Source organism: Sus scrofa, chromosome 3 (genome assembly GCF_000003025.6).
Source record: "Sus scrofa isolate TJ Tabasco breed Duroc chromosome 3, Sscrofa11.1, whole genome shotgun sequence".
NCBI classification, from domain to species: domain Eukaryota; kingdom Metazoa; phylum Chordata; class Mammalia; order Artiodactyla; family Suidae; genus Sus; species Sus scrofa.
Window position 1 is genome coordinate 96,757,147 of NC_010445.4, and position 16,299 is coordinate 96,773,445.

General features: G+C 40.0%; 1 protein-coding gene across 5 annotated transcripts in view; it reads right to left on the bottom strand.

The window, feature by feature from the left end:
- PLEKHH2 (pleckstrin homology, MyTH4 and FERM domain containing H2) overlaps positions 1–16,299 on the bottom strand; it is a 126,035-nt gene that overhangs the window by 49,750 nt on the left and 59,986 nt on the right. For all 5 annotated transcript variants that reach the window (XR_002342738.1, XR_002342739.1, XM_021087575.1 and 2 more), the window contains 6 exons: positions 15,709–15,803; positions 14,898–15,042; positions 12,185–12,321; positions 11,966–12,076; positions 11,721–11,807; positions 9,568–9,726 (listed from right to left, as the gene is read on the bottom strand). Coding sequence is in view for 3 of the 5 variants with exons in the window: in XM_021087575.1 (XP_020943234.1) it covers positions 9,568–9,726; positions 11,721–11,807; positions 11,966–12,076; positions 12,185–12,321; positions 14,898–15,042; positions 15,709–15,803 (734 nt within the window). In the remaining 2 variants the exon portion in view is untranslated. The remainder of the gene's footprint in view (positions 1–9,567; positions 9,727–11,720; positions 11,808–11,965; positions 12,077–12,184; positions 12,322–14,897; positions 15,043–15,708; positions 15,804–16,299) is intronic.

Consider the following 16,299-nt stretch of genomic DNA (forward strand, 5'->3'; position numbering starts at 1 on the left):
TATTATATGTCAAGCACTATGCCTAGGACCAGGGTTCAAAGATGCCAATTTCACATTGTAAGTATTTTTCCAGTTTGCATATTACATAGATTTCCAATATCCAACACCCTAATGTTAGAAATCAGAAGATTGAAACTTAAGAATTCTAATGGTTTCCAAAATGTAAAACATTGATTCATTCAAAACATGTGATACCTGCTCCAGGATACACACAAAATAATAAAATAATATTCAAAACCATTATTCTATACTGAGTACTTCCTATATGTCAGTAACTATGTTAAGTGACTGGGATTGACTCTGAATCTAGATCTTGACTATGTTTCTGCTTTCGGCTGCACCTCCACAGCATGCAGGTGTTCCCGAGCAAGGGATCGTACTTGCTCTGCAGTTGCAACCTGTGCCATAACTGCAGCAATGCCAGATTCTTAACTCACTGTGCCACACAGGAGTTTCCTAGTTCTTGACTGAATTGTCAGAACTGGGCTTTGCACCGGGGATACAGATATGAATGAGACACAGTCCCCTTCCTCAAGAAGCTCACAGTGTACATATTTTCATCAAGAACACAAAGAGTTTATGCACTTATATGTATCGTGTGTGTGTGTGTGTGTGTGTGTGTGTAAAACATTTTGCCTAAATTTGTACTGAATACTGTAGGTTTTTCATCATTTGGTGGCTTCATGAAGACCCTCACTCTGAGTTCCTCCCTGTCCCCCACCTGCCCCGTACAGGCTTTTGAAGATCTTTGCCCCACAGTCTCAGCTTCACCCTAAAGCCTAGAAAAAATACCAAGAACTCCATTCCTACAAGTGGTTAAGATTTATAATAAGCTCTGTCATCCCAGACCTAGAATGTGGTGTGCCTGGTTGAGTTTGCATAAAATTCCATTATCCAGGCAGCCCTGACAACTTTTACCTTAAGGCTTGACCCTCTCCTGCAGTGCTTAGAGTGGACTTAAATCTAGAGAAGCCCACCATCTGGAAAGCAAGACACTGGCCAGCAAAATTAAAGCCCAACACTGTTATCACGCTTATCCCTGGTGAGAAAAATGAAGGAGAAAAAGCAGGAAAGGAGAAAGAAGCACTTGGAGAAAGGATGATGTGTTTTTATGTATGTATGTATGTATGTATTTATGACTTTTTAGGGCTGCACCCACGGCATATGGAGGTTCCCGGGTTAGGGGTCGAATAGGAGCTGTAGCCTCTGGCCCATACCATAACCATAGCAACGTCAGATCTGCAGCCTGCACCACAGGTCATGGCATTGACGATCCTTAATCCACTGAGCAAGGCCAGGGAGCAAACCTTCATCCTCACAGATGCTAGTCAGATTTGTTTCCACTTAGCCATGATGGGAACTCCAGATGATGTGTTTTAAAATAAGGTGGTCAGGAAGGCATCACCCACACTGAGTCAAGCCCTGGAGGAAGTAGGGGAGCTCAGCAGTCACCTGAGAGAAGAGTACTCTGGGCAAGAGCAGCAGCAAGGGGTAGGGCCCTGAGATGGTATGTGCCCATGTATGTGAGACTGAACCAGTAAGGAGTGAGGTCACTGGGGAAGGGGCAGCACAGGGGAGTAGGGAGCACACATATTTTATGTAATGACTTAACATTCAAATGGACTGCTCTTGGGGAGTTCCTGTTGTGGCTCTCTGGGTTACGAACCCGACTAGTGTCTAGGAGGACATGGGTTCGGTCCCTGGCCTCACTCAATGGATTAAGGATCCGGCGTTGCCGTGAGCTGTGGTATAGGTCCACATGTGGCCTTGGATCCCTCGTTGCTGTGGCTGTGACATAGACTGGAGGCTGTAGCTTGGATTCAATGCCTAGCCTGGGGAACTTCCATATGCCACAGGTGTGGACCTAAAAAGCAAAAAAATAAAAAATTTTTAAATTAAAAAAATAAAAAATAAATAAATGGACTGCTCTGATAGTAGTACACTGAGAAGAACATAAACAATTGCCACAAAGGATTTTACAGTCTGCAGGTCACAACATTGGAAAAGGCCTGGATTCTGAGGTCAAACAGACCAAGGCTTAAATTCCAGTTGTGTATTGGACGGATGATGTCCTCAGGTAACTGACTTAACCTGTCAACTTCTGCCATTAACATGAGATTACTGTACAGCTCATTGGGCTGTTGCGATGCCCAAAGGGGAAAATGTAAATTAAACAATAATAGCAGTTACTCAATAAATGCTTCCTTCCTCACCATGCATAAGAAGAAGGAAAACACATGTTTCATTTAAACCCACAAACAGCAGCCAGCCTTTGGGCTTTCAAAGCTATGGTTAAGCAAACAAATAACTCTACCATCTAACAGTTTGATGGATTTAGAATGTTGCTTGAGAAAAAAAAAATATTTCATCTGGCAAGACATGTTTCAGTTTAATTAAATTTAGAAACATATATTTATAGAAAAATATCCCGCAAGTTTTAAATAGTTTGTGTCCTGCAGCTTTTTTTTTTTTTTCTTACTCTTTTAAACAAACTCCAGAAAGCAGTCTCACCAAAACTGAAGCCTAATGCACCTGGCTATAGAGAGCATACTTTTGAAATGATTTATCTTTAAATAGAACAATGACTGCCTTTGAGGAATGACAAATGAAGACCTTTGCCAATTTGCCATAAAGACTATGTTTTCAAAACACACTCTACCTTTTTATGCAAATCTGATTATTTACTATCTCTTCCAACTCTGACTTATTCTGAAAAAAAAAATCCCAATAAAACAAATTACACTAAAGGAATCTTCTTGAAGATTTAAAGACAATATCAAATCTCAAGGCTTTGGTGAATGAAATAGTTGAAAGAATAATTTTTTTAATTATTAACACCCAAACGAAGGTACTTATATCAGTTCTCTCTGAAACTTGGAAGACCAACAGTGTATCATATCCTGACTGGCCTTTTTTATTACAGAAAACATAAGCTCCCACAGTCGGCTCCCCCCTCCCATTTTTCATGCTTCTATCCTTTTCCACCACAAATCTTGCCACCTGCCTTGCTGAGTTCAGCATCTAGGTGAAACTCTTGTAATAATAATGGTGAGCCCTTTTGGAGTGTTTGTGATGTGCGCTCCAATGAGTGTTTATGATGTTCTAAAGCATTTTACAGGCTTAAATAGTTTACTCAATCTTCCCAACACCCCGTGAGGTCGGCACTATTATTCGCACTTTACAGAAAAGGAGGCTGAAGCACAGAGCCTATCAGTAACCTATTCAGGTCACACAAGTGGCAACAGTCAGAGCCAGGACACGTGCCCATGCACTCTGCCTCCTGAACCCTTGCTCTAGCCTCTTTGCTATCTGCCCTCTGTACAACTTTAACTCACAGTTCCTCGTTCTCTTCATTTCCAGAAACCTTTGCATTTCTCCATTTTTGCCATTCATGCCCTTGGCTACACCCTGCTCCTTTTTTCCTCATTGGGAACTACTCCACCTCTGAAATTTTCATTCTATTTTCTGTTTCCACTCTCCTCCTAGCTCCCTCTCTCCTTACTCACACCACTCCTACTCTTTGACCTCACTGTAAACTTTTAAGTTCTCTGATCCTTCCATTTGATTCCAATTTATCAGTTCCCTCCTGGCCTCTCTTCTTTCTCTACTAAACTTGGATCTGATGTTTGATCACAAAATAACTTTTGCTCTAAGACCTGTGATTATGTTGCATTCCTATGCTTCCCACAAATCCACTCAATAAAATATCACCTCCATTTGTTTGAAGTAATCCAGTGGAGGCGTAGGAAGAAAAAGGAGGTTATGAGAGCTTTTATAAGAAATAACACTAGCCATAGTTAATAACCGTTGAAACTAGGTGATGAGCATACAAAGGTTTTTTCTATTATTCCTTCCACTTCCATGTGGGTTTGAAAATGCTCCCAATAAGTATGAATTTAAAATCATAATCTTGATATGCATAAAGCAAGTAAAATGTTAATTGTGGAGTTTAAGTGGTGGGAATATGGGTGTTTGCTGTTAACCATTCTTCTGACTTTTCTGCAGATTTGAAAATTCACATACTACAATGTAAAGTCTCTGTTCTTATTTCTGGGCACCTTAGAGAAAAATAAACCAATATGAACTCAAATCACAGAAGTCAGGTGGGCCCTTAGTAAACAATGATCAACCCAGCCTTCCAAGCATGCCTGCCTGCCCGCTTCTGGACTTTTTCTTAATCTCTCATTTCTCTCTCCTGGCTGCTTCCCCTCAATCTGTAAATGCAAGGCATGCCTTTCCCATCCAAAAATGCCTCTCCTGACACCACGGTCCCTCCCAGCCTCATTCTTCTCATGTGCCGGAAAGTGTGGACAGCCCTGCAAACCCAGTACTGCCCTTACTCATCTCCCCATTACCCTTCAACACACCACATGCACGCTGCCGCATCTGCCACCGAGGATCACTCCCTCCCCGTCACAGTCCCCCTCCTGGCCTCCAGGACCGACTCTCCAGAGTCTCTTCACGCATCTCTTTTACGTGCCCTGAAATGTTGGAAACCAGAGTGTCCCATAAACAGTCCCCTGCTCTTCCCACCCTGCACATTTTCCTGATTTCTCTCACTGTCATGGACTCAACTATCACATCCATGCTGATGATTCCTCAGACCCTTCTCTCCAATCTAGCCCTCTCCTTTCTCCTCTGATGGAGACTGGCGCTGCTGCTGCCTGCTGGAGTCAGGTCCCTACAAGCTCTAGACACTGACAAGTACCCAAATAACTTTGTAATCATCCTGAAACTGCTCCTCTTTTCTTTCTTTCTTTCTGCCGGCCTACGCCACAGCCACAGCAACTCCAGATCCGAGCCACATCTGTGACCTACACCACAGCTCATGGCAACACTGGATCCTTAACCCACTGAGCAAGGCCAGGGATTGAACCTGCGTCCTCATGGCTGCTAGTCAGATTCGTTTCCGTTGAGCCATGAAGGGAACTCCCTTTCTTCCTTCCTTCCTCTCTTATTTTTATTACTCAATTGAATTTGTCACATCTGTAGTTGTATAATGATCATAACAATCCAATTTCATGGGATTTCCATCCCACAGCCCAAGCACATCCCCCCACCCCCAAACTGTCTCCTCTGGAGACCATAAGTTTTTCAATGTCTGTGAGTCAGCATCTGTTCTGCAAAGAAGTTCAGTCTGTCCTTTTTTCAGATTCCACATGTCATTGAAAGCATTTGATGTTGGTGTCTCATTGTATGGTTGACTTCACTTAGCATGATAATTTCTAGGTCCACCCATGTTGCTAAAAATGCTGGTATTTCATTCCTTTTAATACAGATGGCCAAAAACACATGAAAAGATGTTTAACATCACTCGTTATTAGAGAAATGCAAATCAAAACCACTATGAGGTACCACCGTACACCAGCCAGAATGGCCATCATCAAAAAGATTTTTTTTGTTTTTTTTTTTTAATAGCCACACCTGCAGCATATGGAGGCTCCCAGGCTAGGGGTCAAATCAGAGTTACAGCTGCCAGCCTATGCCACAGCCATAACAACAGTAGATCCAAGCCATGTCTTTGACCTATGCTGCAGCCTGTAGCAACACCTGATCCTTAACCTACTTAGCAAGGCCAGGGATTGAACCAGCATCCTCACAGAGCCAGCACCAGGTCCTTAACTCCAGGCTCCTCTGTTCAGAGCTCACTATTATCTGGAACTATCTTTCACCCAGCTATCCCTATCTCCCCACTTCCTAGTTGCTAAATTCAGTCTAACTGAAGATTTTACCTCCTAACATTATTTAAATTCACTCTCTGGTCTCTTCCCTCTGATCAGCTCAGAATTCATCCTCTTCAGGAAAACCACTTCCACCTTCTGTTCTTAGAACCCCCCGCTTACTTCCCACACATTCATCTTCCTCTCGGCAGAGCCATCTGTTAACAATATGAACACACCCCTGCCCCTGCTACAAACCCTTCAGGATGAAAAACAAAGTCCATGACAAGACAAATTAGCTTTTTCTGAGAACTTACGATGGATATCAATAATGGTACTTTACATATGTCATTATAAATATGCTTATATCCTTTTCTTTCCCAATAGATATGAGGCTCTCTGAGGGATGGGCAGTGGCCTATTCCTCTTAATACTCTCCAGGGCATTGCCTTACATGGGCTAACTGCTCAATATGTTTTTGTTTTGGTCTTTTTTTTAAATAAATGATTTTTTACATAGGAAATGTTCTTCCAAAGCACTGAAATAAATGTTGCAAGAGTGAGTATCCGGAATCAAATTAGTCAAGTTCTTAATATCTACCTACATCTTTCTGTACTTAATAATGACAGTGTGACAACGTGAAAGCACCTCCTCCTCTCCAAAGTATTCACATGCTGCTCTGCAGTATCTCGGATTGTAGCCTGAATCTCAGCTCAGAACAAGTCACTCAAAACGAGTTTTTCTCTTATAAGGCTGTGTGGGTGAAAATATGGGGGTGGACAAGCCTTTACGAATGGTAGGAAGGAAACCTAATAGCATCCTGTCTATAAACTCTAATGGTTTTAAAATGCAATTGTGAAATGAGAAGTGGAAGAGCAGAAATGTAATACGATCGATAGGAAACTGACAAGCCCTTTGATAAATTAAAAACAAGCAAACAAACGAAAAAGACGAATTGCAAAAGAATTAGCCATGAGATCATATTAAAGTCTAAGGGTTTGATGAGGACAACTAGTTATTATGAATTGGAATAGAAATGTGGTTTGAAGTGGCACTGTGTTCGTTGAAAAGAATATATTAGCACAATACTAGGGAGTTCACAAACCCATCATTTTCATGAAAAAATATTTTCATGGTAACATAATATTTTGGTTAAAAAAAAAAGTGCATCTCTTTGTTGAATGTATTGGCGAATTTTTTCATCTTTTAGAATAGCTGGTCAGTCCTTGTAAATACTACTTAAGAGTACTTGGATTCCCACGTTAATATTAAGTATAAAGTTACACTGCAGCATAGCTCATTTACAGATAAATTTTTCACTTCTTTTTTTTTTAAGGATTTATTAATTTATTTTATTATTTCATTTTCTTTTTGCCATTTCTTGGGCCGCTCCCTCAGCATATGGAGGTTCCCAGGCTAGGGGTCGAATCGGAGCTGTAGCTGCCAGCCTATGCCAGAGCCAAGCAACGAGGGATCCGAGCCGCGCCGTGTCTGCAACCTACACCACAGCTCACGGCAACGCCGGATCGTTAACCCACTGAGCAAGGGCAGGGACCGAACCCGCAACCTCATGGTTCCTAGTCGGATTTGTTAACCACTGCGCCACGACGGGAACTCCTTCACTTCTTACATAAACAAAGTACATGAGTGATGACTGGTGATGTGGAGGTTATTTTTGTGGATAATATTCTGTGTGACCAAGTGGACTTTTTAAAATTTAAAAAGAATATTTATCTTAGCATAAATTAATACTTACTCTTTCTAAAAAAGTTAGAAAACAGAACCAAGCAAAAATGAAGTAAAACCACATGGAGATGTCCATTACACCATAGTATATTTCCTAATCAGACCTTTTTCTACAAATAGGTTTACCAAAACTGGGATAACAATGTAATACGCTACTTATTTTATCATCTAATAATACATCATATATATTTCTATAACATTAAATATTCTTTCACAACATTTAAAAACATTACATAGTAAAGCATTATCTGATTACATAAATATTTATTTAAACTAGCCTCTATATCTAAATTGATCCCAATTTCTCTTTATTATAAATCATACCACACAAGTTCTCTTTTTAGGGTAATGGAAATGTTCCACATCCCGACAGAATGACAGTAAATATCTGTCAAAATTGACCAAACTCTACACTCAAGATCTGCATTGCAAGGTATGTTAAAATCTTTTTTTTTTTTTTTTTTTGAGTAGGAAAAAAAATAAACCATGCTGTGATGGACATCCTTATAATTAAAACTTTTGCAAATTAAGAACATTTCCTAAGCATAAAATTTTTGGACTGAGATTGCTGGATGAAAGGGAATGGATATAGGGTTTTTTTTATTTGTTTGTGTGTTTTTTTGTCTTTTTAGGGCCACACCCGTGGCATATGGAAGTTCGCAGGCTAAGGGTCAGTTCCGAGCTAGAGCTGCCAACCTATGCCACAGCCACAGCAGGGTGGGGTCTGAGCAACCTACACCACAGCTCACGGCAATGCCAGATCCTTAATCCACTGAGCGAGGCCAGGGATCGAACCCACATCCTCATGGATACTAGTCAGGTTCGTTACTGGTGAACCACAACGGGAATACCCTATATGGGTTTTTAAAACATTTAATATTTGTTCATTTATTTGTTCACTCAAAAATATTTGCTAAGTAAACACTTTGGCCAAGAGACATTACCAAAATGCCTTTTAGCAAAATTCTTAGTTTGTGTCAATACTGCATTTCATACTTTTTATTTATTTTATTTGCTTTTTAGGGCACCACCCACGGCATATGGAGGTTCCCAGACCAGGGGTCAAATCAGAGCTGCTGGCCTACACCAGAGTCACAGCAACACAGGATCCGAGCCACGTCTGAGACCTACACCACAGCTCACGGCAATGCCAGATCCTTAACCCACTGAGAAAGGCCAGGGATCAAACCCCCAACCTCATGGTTCCTAGTTGGATTCGTTTCTGCTGCACCACAACAGGAACTCTGCATTTCATACTTTTAAAAGTATAGTTGAGGAGTTCCCATCGTGGCGCAGTGGTTAACGAATCCGATTAGGAACCATGAGGTTGCGGGTTCGGTCCCTGCCCTTGCTCAGTGGGTTAACGATCCGGCATTGCCGTGAGCTGTGGTGTAGGTCGCAGACACGGCTTGGATTCTGAGTTGCTGTGGCTCTGGCGTAGGCTGGCGGCTACAGCTCCGATTCGACCCCTAGCCTGGGAACCTCCATATGCCGCGGGGAGCGGCCCAAGAAATAGCTAATAAGACAAAAAAAAAAAAAAAGTATAGTTGATTTACAATGTTGTATTCATTTCTGCTGTACAGCAAAGTGATTCAGATACACACACACACATTCTTTTCATATTCTTTTCTATCATGGTTTATCTCAGGATGCTGTTCTGCCTTTCATAGTTTTAAAAGAGGTCCTCCTCTGATCAGATTTTTTAAATATCCATTATTTCAAGTTTCACTTTTTAGGGAAATTATTAATGATAGCAAAACATTTTTCCATCTGCTTCTTGATCATGTGTATTCCTTATCTCTACCACCTCCACTTCTCTCTCACTGTGTCCTTTGTTCCTGTCCCCCTACAGGTATTTAGCCTCTACTTACAGATTTGAAAAGCTCGTTTTTCATATATTTCAAATACCTTTTCAAAGCTTCTCCTCTGTCTTTTAAAAATTCTGCTTAGAGAATTTATGATTTTAAGAATATTTACATTTTCATGTAGTCAGATTTGTCAACTTTCATCTTTATGGTTTTTGCCTTTGGTATCACACACTCTTCTCTACCCCAAGATAAGAGAAATACGCAATATATATATTCTCTGATGCCTACTTTTCATGATCAGTGGGGCTAATTCGTCCTTGCCTGGGACACCGCTATGCACAAAAATTTCCCACCTTGGTGAGCAATCCCTTCACAGTTGGCTTGCCCTCAGGCTGCAGGAAAAGTGGGTTGGAAGCTTGTACTCGAAGAACATTCTGTAACACTTTAATCCATTCTTCCAATATATTGGGAGAATCTGCAGTCAGATAGTATGTGTGTTTTTCAGTGGTCAACTGGAATGGGGTGAGAAAGAGAGAGGAATGGGGACTCTGAAGATTTTAGGATTATTAGCATTTCCCTGGCCATTCTTCAAACATCATTACCTAATATGGAAACAAACATGCTAGACTTTGAATCCCTAGCTTCTAAATAAATGATTCCATAAATCATTTAGCATATGCTAACCACTCTGTGAGAATGACAATTTACTTCTTGCTGAAAATAGCTTTTTTCACTTCTGTTTACTTTCAAAGTTTTCATAATATTAAGTTTTGGGGTCATGATTTTTTATCTTGTTTATTCATTACATTTTCCTTTTCTCCCTTAAATGTGCTACAGGCTCCTGGTTGTTGAAATGAGGAGCAGAATGACTGTTAGACTGTAATTAAATAACACATTTCAAGCAAATAAAGAGTAGTTATTTTTTATGGAAATGAAGAAATCAATTATAAATAAAATAAGGTCTGTATAGAAGAGGAATTCTTGAACTAACATGTGATCAGATATTAGGAATTCACAATTTCTTAGGCTCAAATTTGCCACATAAAATTCCAAATATTTTAGAAGCCTACAAATGATACCTATCTGCCATGCTCCAAAATAAAGTTTTCCCCGATTCTTCTTTCTACATTTTTGGGGCAGTCCTCAAGTATTAGAAACACTGATAAGGTAACTTCCTAATAAAATGCTGAATATTTTGTAAATAATTATAAATGACAATAAATATATTATTAATATATATTTATTATTTTTATAATATAAATATATATTCTATTTATATTAAATATAGTTTATATTGTCATTTATATTTAAATATAATACATTTAAATAAAATATCCCATCCTCCAAAGGAACAAGATAAGAAAATAATGATAATTGAAGGCATTTCAGAAATAAGTGCCCGAATTTTATTTATTTATTTATTTCTTGTCTTTTTGAGGGCCACACCTGGAGGTTCCCAGGCTAGGGGTCTAATTGGAGCTGTTACTGCCGGCCTACACCAGAGGCACAGCAATGCCAGATCCAAGCAGCATCTGTGACCTACACCACAGCTCCTGGCAATGCTGGATCCTTAATCCACTGAGCGAGGCCAGGGATCGAACCCGCAACCTCATGGTTCCTAGCCGGATTCATTTCCACTGCGCCAGGACGGGAACTCCGTGTCTGAATTTTAAATCATATACACCAAACTATCTCAACAGCCTGTTTTTTTAAACTTAACAAAGGTTTCTGGCAAGACCGGCATTATGTGTGGGTGAAAAGGGCAGCAGCCACCTCTGTGATATGACTTGGTGGGAACCAGGACAACCCCTCTGTTGATTAATATCTCTCCCGCTTAGCTATTAAGCATCTGAAGTTCAAGGAACTGCCATTTTCTGGTTCTGTATTAATTTGCAAATGCTGATTTTTGTCTTTTTTTGCTATTTCTTGGGCCGCTCCCGCTGCATATGGAGGTTCCCAGGCTAGGGGTCGAATCGGAGCTGTAGCCTCCAGCCTACGCCAGAGCCACAGCAAGGCGGGATCCGAGCCGCGTCTGCAACCTACACCACAGCTCATGATCGTTAACCCACTGAGCAAGGTCAGGGACCGAACCCGCAACCTCATGGTTCCTAGTTGGATTCATTAACCACTGCGCCATGACGGGAACTCCTGCTTCTGATTTTTATAGTACATTCAATTACAAATATCTTTTTGGGAATTCATTTAGTAAATAACCCTCCCCTAAAAGAGCTTGACAGCTCAAGAACGGAGAATGACAGAGGATGGGGAAAGAAGAGTGTTAGGGATAAAGGACAAAGAAAGTGCAGTGGGGAGTGAACATCAACTTAGCCGGTCTTATAGTTTTAACTAAGAAGTCCTGGGGTATCACACATTTTTTGAGGCATCAAACTGAGCCTAAAATGGAGTTTTCAAAACACTGAATCACCCCATCTCCACACTACTTAAGCTTGCATAACTGAGAATTGAGTTTTCCCGTGACACAAAAAAGAAAAAAAAAAAAAGGTACCTGAACTGTTTGTTTGTTATCTCCTCTTAAAATACTGCAGGATGCACTAAGTTCAATATGACCCTGGGGTTTTCTAATTACATCACTCTGTATGAAAGAAAGAAAACCAAATGCAAAGTGATTACCAATAATAGTCATAATAAGAAAGGTTTTGTCTAATTGTACTACGTGGAAGAAAATCAATCAGCAGTTTGATTTACTAGGTTGAAGAGTTCAGTTCTAAATAACAAATACTTTCCACTCACTGGAGATTTGTAGTAAAGTAATTCACCACCTTTAAGAACAAACCATCTCCGCTTCCAAGTCTTGACTTTACCACTCATTTTTAATAAGTAGCCAGATTTTTCCAGTGGTTCCTAATGAAAAAGAAATTAAATACAATAAGTTTCCCTTGGGAGGCTCAAGCCAACAGATTCATTAATGCTTTAAAAAAACAAAAACAAAAAACCTGACTCAGTGTTTACATTTTTCCCATTATCACTAGAAGACGAGCACGTCTTAGGGAGCTTCTGCTCTGGCTGTGAGTACTCTGTGTCTGTGGAGTACGCATCTGGGGGAATAGCATAATCACTTTCAGAAGCCACAGAAGAGAGAGACACGCCTAGAGGAATAAAGAAATAATAAAATCAGTTTTTAATAATTAGGGGGTTCAAATTCTGGCTGTCAGTTCTCCATAGAACACAGCAATTCCTAAATCATAAACCTTCCTAGACTAGATTTATACCATGCCTTTGGCCACAAAGAAACTTCTAAGTGGAAAACAGAACTAAGGGTAAGGACTATCATGCAGCTCCCCAAGGAAATCAAAGGAATATAAATAACATTTTGGTATGATTGTAAGCAGTTATTTTTACATATATAAAATGTATGCAATAGCCTAATAATGACTTTATAAAGGATTAAAATACGTGTATCTACATATTGAAATATAGGCAAAAAAATGTTGAACCATAATCTATCAAGATTTGTATAATCAATCACACTTTAACACAATTTACATTTGTATTATATATATTTTTTATTATATATATAGTATAATATCATTTGGGGGGGGCTGCACCCATAGCATACAGAAGTTCCCAGGCCAGGGATTGAACCCACACCACAGCAGCAACCAGAGCCGCAGCAGTGACAATGCTGGATCCTTAACCCACTAAGCCACCACCAGGGAACTCCTGTAATGATTTTAAAAGTAACATCACATTAAAAAAAACACACACAATTTTAGAAGTATTTTTCATATAAGTCCAGTACTAACTGTCTGTAGATTTTTAAGACATCTTTCATGTAAGAGGAGCAATAAGACTTAAAGATATAAACAGACTATTCAATATGCCAGCAACTCTAATTTAAAATTCAAGGGGAGGAGTTCCCGGTGTATCCCCACAGTTAACAAACCCAACCAATATCCATGAGGACATGGGTTTGATCCCTGGCCTCACTCAGTGGGTTAAAGATCCAGTGTTGCCTTGAGCTGGGGTCACAGACACAGCTTGGATCCCATGTTGCTATAGCTCTGGTGTAGTCTGGCAGCTACAGCTCCAATTGGACCCCTAGCCTGGGAACCTCCACATGCTGTGGCTGCGGCCCTAGAAAAAAAAAATTCAAGGGGTCATTTTTCACAATAATTCAATTTCCATTTTAGAAAACAACTTGTAAGATGCAAGCCACATTTGGAGAGTGACTACATTTGGTTTCTAAGTGTTCATTAACATTTAAGGAACATATTAGGACAACGTCACTATCAGCCAAATAAATAATTTGACTAAGACAAGTAACAGCTGTGATAATAGTAGTATCTTTATTTTTCAAAGAATAGCACATTTAGATCTACAAAGGACCTTAGACATCCTGGTTCCAGCCCTCATTCTCTAAAGAGACTAAGGTCCACAGATTAAAGGATTTGTCCAAAATCAAACAGCTAGGCAGAGTCAATCTTGGAGTGCAAATCTCAGGCTTGGAGCTCCTGGACCAGTGCTCTAGGCACTATCCTAGGTGCCAGGGGAAGAGCAGAAAACAAAATGAAAAAATTTCTGCCTCATGGAACATAGATTCTAATCAGGGGAGACAGACAAAAAAAAAAAAAAAAAAAAAAAAAAACCTGACAGTAAGTGCTACAGGAAAAATAAAATGTAGAGCAGACAAAAGGGAATGAAAAACGCTACCAGTTGGAGAAGGGCAAAGTATTTGAATGGCATGGTCAGGGTGGATCTCACTGGGAAGGCAGTGTGCAAGCAAAGCAAAGCAGGAGGCAGAGGAACCAGCCATAAAGACACCCGGGGGAAGAATAACAGGCAGAGCAACTAATCCGTGTGAGGGCCCTGAAACAAAAGCATGCCTGGCGTATTCTAGGAACAGCAAGAGGGTCTTGGGTGGCCACAGCTGAGTAAGAGAGGAGAAAGGAAGAGAGAAGGTCAAAGACATCAAAGAATCACATAATACTTTGAAGTCTTTATAAGGAGTTCTTATAGCGTTTTGAGCAAAAGTGTGACATAACCTTACGAAGGCTGTCAAAGGGTCAAGGTAGTAGCAAAGAGACCAGTGGAACCCCCAAATATTAAACCTATGACAGTTGAACAGCTCCAGCTGAAGCTAAGGGGTTTGGGAGGTCCATGGAACACAGTCTGAAAAACTGTGCTGAATTAAAGGCATTTGTAAAATACAGATGTCATTTAATGTGGCTGTCTCTCTCTATAACCTGTACGTACCCACGCCAAAAATTTCTTCAAAATCTCCCCAAATCGTAGACATGCCCAAAGTAAATTTTTGTTGGCTTCCATCTTCCTATCAGATTAACCATCAAATTCTTAGCTGTGTCCTTTGCCATTTAGGAGTGTAACGAATTTAGTTGAAATAAGTCCATCCCATAAATTATCCAGAATCACCCAGGAACTATAAAAGACAAGCCTCATTTGGGCCAAGTATCTCACTTTATGCCCATAATGAAGTGATCTCAAGGTTAAAAAAAAAAAAAAAAAGACTGTCTTGTCTGGAATCACAGAGAATTAAGAAGAGACTTAGGACTGAAATATGAGCATCTTTGTCCTATGTGAATACTCATCATGATGATAAGAAGCCAGTGTGTTGAATTTTTTAAAGTCCTATAGAGAGATAAAATTCCCATTAAATATTCTGAATTATCAGGAGCTGTCCTGTGTGCCTGAGACCTTCCCTCACCTCGTTTCATGGCTCTGGGGCTGCCTGGCCCACTCCGACTGCGTGAGTCTGACTCCGAAGTCCGGGAGCTGGACCTGGAACTGTCTTCTTCCTCTGACCCAGAGGAGTCATCCAGGAATGGGCTGCTACTTATCTGGGTCGCCTTCTAAAGAAAAGCAAAACAGCCTCCCTGTGTCTGTCTCTGAAGTCCTCTTTTTCTTTAGGTATAGAATAGTTTATATTTTACCTTAAGAAGTTATGGAATAAGGTTTTCTAAGGAATACAAGAAGATACTTTGCCATTATCAAAGTCATGTTACTAAATCCCGAATTCCAATTGGAAAGCATGTGTCAATCAGAAAAGAACATAAGGCTGTTAATACATGATGATACTTTTTTTGTTTGTTTGTTTTGCTGATAATACTTACTTAATTAGGTACGTCACACAAGGGTGGGGAAACAAAGATGGCAGTGATACAAAGATGTTTCTAAATTAGGAGTTTTCATTGCATCATTAATAGTATTTCCTTTAAACAATTAACTGCTATGGATGGGGTGGAAAATCACCTGTAGCATAATTAAAATGGAACATATCAGACCTCTAATACTCTGATAAATAAAAAAGAATAAATATATTTTCTAGATCTTTCCATTTATTCTCTTTTAATAATATGTTAACGTGAAAACAATAGTAATATGTTAGTGTGACCTTCTAAAATGCCCTTTGGAGGGACAGTGTGTGTAAAATGTCAAGAACAGAATCAGAGCTTAATCAGTTTTCTTGCTCCATCATGAAGAGAACCGCATGTTTAACAGTAATAATAATGAGTTACCCCCTTCAAAGTTGTATACACTGGGGTTGTCATATTCTTGTATATTAGAGATGTATAAAGTCCTGATGTGGTATAGGAAAGCATTGTAACAGAATCTGAAACAGAAAACAAAAAAAAGGTTTTTAAAAAACTTTCTAACACATAGCTCTGTTTCTTATGAAGGTGAATTAGCAAAATTTCCAGTTAAAGAGAAACGGGTTTGACACACATGGTATTCATTACACAGTCTGCTTTAAGAAATATGGCATTTATGGAGTTCCCATCGTGGCTCAGTGGAAACAAATCTGACTAGCATCCTTGAGGATGCAGGTTTGATCCCTGGCCTCGCTCAGTGGGTTAAGGATCCAGGGTTGCTGTGAGCTGTGGTGTAGGTTGCAGATGTAGCTCGGCTCCCCCATTGCTGTGACTGTGGCATAGACCAGAGGCTACAGCTCTGATTCGACCCCTAGCCTGGGAACCTCCATGTGCCATGGGTGCAGCCCTAAAAAGATAGAAAGAAAGAGAGAGAGAGAGAGAGAGAGAGAAAGAAAGAAAGAAAGAAAAGAAAAAGAAAGAAAGGTGGCATTTACAGCTTTAACTATGTACTGTCTT